General features: G+C 49.1%; 1 protein-coding gene across 1 annotated transcript; it reads right to left on the reverse strand.

The window, feature by feature from the left end:
* Positions 1–234: 234 nt before the first annotated feature.
* On the reverse strand, positions 235–6,366 carry LOC135389867 (uncharacterized). The gene is made up of 2 exons (XM_064619899.1): positions 6,218–6,366; positions 235–2,525 (listed from the first exon to the last, which is right to left on the reverse strand). The coding sequence occupies exons 1-2, from the start codon at positions 6,292–6,294 to the stop codon at positions 323–325; spliced, it is 2,280 nt and encodes a 759-aa protein (XP_064475969.1). The 5' UTR covers positions 6,295–6,366; the 3' UTR covers positions 235–322.
* Positions 6,367–6,866: the final 500 nt, after the last annotated feature.

A 6,866-nucleotide genomic window follows, 5' to 3' on the forward strand; every position in this document is an offset into this window, starting at 1 on the left:
TGGGGGTAATACGATGTCATCGAGACTCGTGCACCTGTTTGTAATACTCGCCGCAGATGTCGAGAATAACGGGACGTATTGTGGGACGTGTGTGGAGATATACGTGTGTGGAGTGTATAACGGGACGGAGACCTTTCGTTCCTGCCCGCCGGAGGAACCCTGCACTTTGCGGTGATACTTTGTAGGTCTATGTTGCTTCAGAAATACTCATTTATGCTCATTTATTATCTCCAGATACCTTTCGTACTTGAGCTTCAGAACAGGCGCATCATTTTAGCGCTTTACCGTACGGAAAACAGATATTTAATGCTTGAAACAATAATCATATCCCAACGCATCTTGACCATGGGTTCATGGGACTGTATGGAGGACAGGAAAATGCGGCTGCGAACTCAGGAATATCTTTGAGGGGCTCGTTGCAACGCAAATGGGGTGACAAGTCTCCTTCCAATTCGAAATCGGTCGGACCTCCGGAGTTGCACCACCTATAGCAAGTGCTCAGGAAGAATAGTTTATCTCCGTCGACGTCCTTATCGGCTATCGAACCCGTCAAATACTTCTTGTACGCTCTGTACGCTGCGCCTATCCCGAGGAGGTCCGCCGCGTACAGCTTCTCGTAGAGCGCGTCGTAGTACGGCCACACGACGTCGCCACCCAGAACAGTCAGGTTCTTGGCTGATTCAGAGACATTGTATGGCTTCCACGTGGCGTGGTTCGGGCAGTGCGCTCTGGACGTGTAACGAAGGTCATTCAAAACTGTTTGTGTGAAAAAAGGGGATTGGCCGAACTCGGCGTCTCCCAGGAGTAGAGCTGACGCGATGGATGCTCCCAGCGAACCATAGTTTACTTCTGGAGCGGCCTGGTTGCTGAAGAATGGAGAGAGAGTAGCAAAAAGCGGGACATCCAGGGAACACGCTCGTCGCGTGCGAAACGTCACGGCCGCAGATGTAAGATCGGCGTCGTGAGGGTTCTGCGCCCCAGCCGAGACAATAAGGGAAGCCATAACGATTCCGGAGACAAGCATGTACGCATCCATGAAAGTGGGGAGCCCTAAATCGTTGAAGGCATAGTAGTAACTTTCTGCTGCTGTTCGGTTGACGTTGAGGATCTGAAAATCTCGCGTCTGGAACCACGAGATGTTATGGAATGCGTCGATATGTTGGAGTGTGTCTGACGCAGCTCTTACGGCGTCTGTGACACCGAACGCGAAACCGGCGAAGGGGTCCGAGTCGATCTTCTCAAGGACAGGCCAGACAAACGCATAAGGCATCAGGGACATCGTAATGTTGTAACAGGTCCAGCGGGTGCCTTTTAATTCGGCGCTATGTAAGTTACTCGCGTACTTCAACACGAATTCTTTTGCCTCCGTCTCGTTCAGCTCACTGAAACGATGGAAGAGCTCAGCGGATCCTTTAGGTATGACGAGTGGCGTTCTCATAAATGTTTTTGGTACGTATTTCCTGAATGATCCGACCCATGCTGGCGACGGGGTGTTCAAGTCCGGAGAACCAAACCAAAGTTTTTCTGGCGTTGTTTTATATGCGTCGCCGAAAGACACCGTCAAGAAAGGATGCATGACAAAGTTGACAATGAAATTAGACTGAAAGTCCGCGCTACTAGCGATCTGTTCCAATGAAAGTGGTAGGTGTGCTTGTTCCTCGAATCCACGGACAGGTTGCGGTGAGTTTATCGGTTTAGAAATTGTGTAACTCACAAGATCTATAATGTCGGGCGAAGCAACCATTTCGTATTCCGCTCCATCTGACGTACTGGACCATCTTTTGAACGACTTTCGCAGTTGGAAGAGCACGTGAACGCCGTGCAGCGACATCCGTATGGCTACATCGATGGGGTCGAAGGATCCGTTTGCAGACGTCAATCCGTAAACATCAAGATAACTCACAGTTGCTCGCAGTTCCTTCTGCCAATTATTCTCTCTTTGCTCGCATTGCTGAAATAGAAACGCAGCTTTCTCATATGCATTCGGGGAGCGCAGATTCGGGGGTGGCCTTGTGGCTTTTCTGGCTTCCTCCATGATGTATTGGGCTACGTTGTCCTTGCGGTGCAGGGTCACTGAGCTCACTTTTTGAGAGGAGTTAAAAAAACCGGAACAAGCGTAGGTGAAAAAGTCTTCGCAGGGAGACACATTGGGATTGATAGCATTCATGTAGATCTGCCGGATGCACTCAGAGGACTGGCAGAGGAAGTCGTACTTCGGAACTAGGAAAGGTGCCGTGGTAGTTCCCACAGTTGTGTTTTTGGTTGTGGTCGTCGCACTTGTAGCTGATGTTGAGCTGCTAGTCGTGGTTGTAGCTGTTGGGCACGTGCCCGGTGCCTGGGTTGTTTCCGTAGGGCACTGTTTTCTTTGAAAGAGCAGGCTTGATATTAGAAAGTTGGCCAGTACTGCTGCGCAGAGGCACCCGAACAGGACGAGCATGACAATGACGGTGTGCATCATGGCGTCTGCTTTCTTCTTATCTCTGTCTCTGCCGCGCGCCTCTGGTTCCATTGGTGGGGGGCCTCGTCTGCAAATAGTCAATTCAAGAGTCATTATAAAACACGCGATGGAAATGACTTTGTTAACGTAAGTAGCGGCCTCAGTGGGTCATATGATCCCGTGGCTGTGATGATTAGGTGATTCTCCTATAGTGATTCCAAGAAAATCCCCAAGACTGATGAGCGGAAACCCTCCAAAATGGCAGCAGTTTGGTTGCTGTTATGAGTAGAGGTGAGTGCGGGTATGGAAATTCGTATCCGCAACCGCACTCGCAGCGTAGCAATGTCATTGGTGCAATCAGCTCCTGCGCCCACACATTCCGACGGGTACCCGCATACTCAAAAATGTATTTAAGATAATATAATAAATACTAACGTTAGAATGTAATTACGATAGGGTATAAACACACTTGAAATACAATTAGGCTACTTTTTATCCTTGAACGCAAAAAGTCACTGGTGAATGCGGCAAGTCGCCGCAATGTCACATGAATCACCTAAAGCCCGCGCACTACGCAAGCCGCCGCTGTGTGATAGGAGTGATCCACACAAGTGAAACAAATCTAGTGATCTAGTGATCTAGTGACACAAAAAGGACGAGACACAGAAAGTGTAAGAGGGAGATACAAAATATGTAATTACAGTATTGAGTGGAAAATACAATAAAATGTATTTTAAATAGAGTACAAATACACAAAACAAAAGTTGAGTAGAGTACCAAAATACCGCAAATTGTACTTGAAATACAAATATGTACAAGTCTGCCACAGGTGCACCCGCACCGCAGCCCAGTGCCTACGAATGTTTCGGTTATGCTGCATGATCGTCACAACACGAAATGATATGTTGATGCTGGGCACACGTTAGCGAGCCATTTGATCTAGTTTTCAGCTTACTAACGCGAAGCGTACCAGTCGTCGTGTCGAAGATAGCCAAAATTGGCCTTATGTGGCCACAGAATGACAATGACAACAACTTTATTTTGAAATTATGGATGTGGAGTTTCATCGTCGCAGGCGATACCCTACACACTACCCCCACTACAAACCTCCCCCGAACCGCGCTCTCCGGGTCTCACAATCAGCTGAACTGTCGCCCTCCACCCCCCCCCCCCCCCTCTTTCAAAGCGTAAGCATTGAACGTGATGCCAGTAAATGGCAAAGCTGTCGTCATCTCGCACACCACGGAAGGACTGGATATGGAAAGGCACATTTTGGATATTTGGGTTCGCAGTAAATCGGGCTGTACGCCAAAAGCCGACCGGCTGGTTTTGTGCCTGCGGGTATTACGGGAATACCAGCGTAATCCGCGGAGGTAGTGCACCTTACCCGCAGCCCACGAAAAACAAACCAGCGCAGATACTGGTGGGTAGTATCCGCGGGTATACCTGCATCGCACTCATCTTTAGTGATGAGCTGCCTTCTTCCACGGCCTGCTACTATACATGCAAAACAGAGTCCTTTCGCATAAAGGCTTATGCTCAATGCCTTGCCAAGGCTGTTGAAGTTCAGTATTTACGTGGAATGTTATGTCGACTGAAAACACCAGCAGGCTAATCGTCATGATCGGATGGGGAGGGTTTACTTGACAATCGGCTGGGACTCGCACTGGATAGGTTACATGACCGGTTTCAGTCGACAGATGTCGTCTGAACCACCTCATCGTAGCGATGTTGTTTCCGCTGTGTCGACATACGCCGGTTCACATGGAGAGCAGCAGTCGACATGTCTCGTCCAGTCGAAACCGCAAACGGACTCTGGCACAGTGCTACCGAAGCAGCTAGCAGGACACACGCTAGAGAAGCCTCAAAAACTCGGCAGATGTCGCTTCTAATTTCGCTAAAAGTGTCTCCACACATGAAATTGCCGCGAACCTGTTTTTAATAGCAAGCTTTTCTCGCGCAACCTGTCAATGTCATTTTGCTGACGTAATTTCAAAAGTTTCTGCTGGGTTTCCGACATCACGTGCGGCTTCTCTGTTGTGCTCGTTTCTTGCTATACAACTAGCGGTGCCAACGATCTTTTGTGTTCGGACATTCGGACGTCATCATCCGTCGGTCGGTCGTCAATATTCGGCACTTCGCATTGTGTTACCGATCGCTGTTGTCTTGCGACATAAAGCCCCGAATTACTATTAGCATTGTGCTTTTAGCGTCGATGTAGTGTTGTGTACTTTGAGACATTCAAGAAGCACACTGCACTGAAAGCACTGAAAAGTACCTCGGCAACGTTTCACAGCTCTTACGGGAACATGGAACTGAATAAATTACGGATACTTGTCGGAAACTTATTCTAGTGCCGTCGAAACGACTTTTTTTATATACATCAGTACTCTCCTCCAAGAGTACGGAGGTAGCAGTGACAGAATCAGACGCGCACTTGAACAACACACCGATATTGTTTAACCTATGTTACATTTGGGAGAGGTAAACAAGGGGGAATCCTCCTCCATGTAAAGACCCCCCCCCCCCCCCGAAATATTTTCTGGCTACCATCCTGCATTGAGAGATGACAAACTAAGTGATTTTTCGATGCGGCTACCGTAGCTTTCGTAAGGGAAAACCTGAGGGACAATGACATAGAGTGTCTTCGGGATAACACGGAATGGACGCGGTCAGATGTCAAAACACCACCACCATGGCGGCCAAACGCGTTCGTTATGACGCCACGAGTAGGCGGCAACCGCATGGAGCAACTTTTGCAAACTGAATCGGGCCAACGGAGCGCCAACTCAGCGTGAACGGAACGGTATCGAAGCTATCCAACCGCATGGAGCAGAATGTCCATGTTGAGGTTGTCATGGTGAAGCGTCGGCCTAACGTCTACCACCGCTTGTTGCACGCGATGTGGCGATGCTACTTGGAGTAAACTGCTGTACGCATGATACTTTAATGATACTTTACATGATACTTTAGCGGTTCTCGAAAAAGTACAGTGCTAAAATAACATCTAGAAATCAGGTGTTTACAAGAAATTTTGAGATACGAAGGGAATGTTGGCTTATGGGTGTTTCTAGCAATGCTCACTAAAGAAATATCAGACTGGAGAAAAAAACCACATGACACTACGTGACGCCGCGTGGTGGTGTTGCAGTATTTCTTCTGGCGCGCTATTGTGCCTTCTTGTCTCCAACGGCGTATGTAGTTGGCGGATTCGATCTCTCTTCGTTCTTAAGTGGCATTGGCAGTAGGACATTGCCAGGGGACAGCACTGAGAATATCTTCAACGTTCGTGCAGGTTCCTAGTAGGAACTTTAGGGAGACTATCATCGTTGATCAGTGTCATGTGACGCTGTTCTCATAGCTTACAAGAGTTGCATGCATTTCTTTCGTGACGTAATTGAGCACGAAGTCAGAAGAGGCACGAATACCCCACGAAATATTCTCGTCGGATAGACCGAAATGTGCAATTACGAGTGATGTGCGAAAATAACGTACCCCGCTCGTTAGTGAACATTTGACAGCGACACGGTGGCACCGCATAGAACATGCGCGGGGGAGGGGGTCCCGTCCCTTTGACCCCCAAAGGCACTGGACGAACGTAACCTAAACCTCACCTGACCCAACTTCGCTCGATCTAAACCGGCTAAAACCGCCTCCATCTCGGCACCCTCTGGGTGGAGTCATTGCTGTAATACAGCCCCACTATATGACTGCGCACACCTGCTTCTCCCGTTGCCCGATTCCATGCTTCGAGGAAACAAAAACAGGATAATCACTTACTGGCTCTGCTCCACCTCTCCGTACTGCGGTGGAATGTCGCCTCCTGTCCAAAATGGTTCCAGAGCTGGACGCTCCATGTTCCGCACAGTGGCTTAGGAGGCACCGTTCTACCGGGAAGGCAAGCGATAATGCTTTGTTGCCAGATCTGCACGGGCGTTCTGAACGTTTCTCCTTCTTCCTTTTTTGCACGTGGCGGTGGTAGCGATGGAACTGCTTGTCACGTCAGCGCCACGACTATCGTAGTGGCAGGATCGAGTTTCCTGGGCCGACTTCGCAGGGAACAAAAACACGTGATTGCCGAGTGATATGTCAGGATGGTGCATCCTGCGACAAGCTTCCAGGCGTCGTCGTACGTCGTTACGTAAATTTGCGCAACAACACTGTTGGTAGCGATCACGTCGTATGTTTCATCGATTGTGTTACTTCCACACAGCAACGGATCGCACTGGCACGTGCTGGTGTTGCTGCCGTGGGCCTGTTTTTGTATAAGAGTCATAGTTCACAGGAAAAAAAAAAAAAAAAAGCCAGGATCCGAGCCGAATCCGCTTCTCGGCCGGATCAGTCTGCCGGATGATCGCTGCTGTACGGCCGAGAGCAGCCCGTGATACGAGGGTGTATCGCGATTGTCAGCAAACTGGGAAAACTGCAA

Source organism: Ornithodoros turicata, chromosome 3 (genome assembly GCF_037126465.1).
Source record: "Ornithodoros turicata isolate Travis chromosome 3, ASM3712646v1, whole genome shotgun sequence".
Taxonomy (NCBI): Eukaryota; Metazoa; Arthropoda; class Arachnida; order Ixodida; family Argasidae; genus Ornithodoros; species Ornithodoros turicata.

Bases quoted from the DNA above. Each gene is read 5' to 3' on its own strand.
- LOC135389867 (XM_064619899.1), bottom strand. From the start codon at position 6,294: ATGGAGCGTCCAGCTCTGGAACCATTTTGGACAGGAGGCGACATTCCA. The intron at 2,526-6,217 runs GTAAGTGATTAT...GACTATTTGCAG, and splicing joins GGAGAGGTGGAGCAGAGCCA to ACGAGGCCCCCCACCAATGG.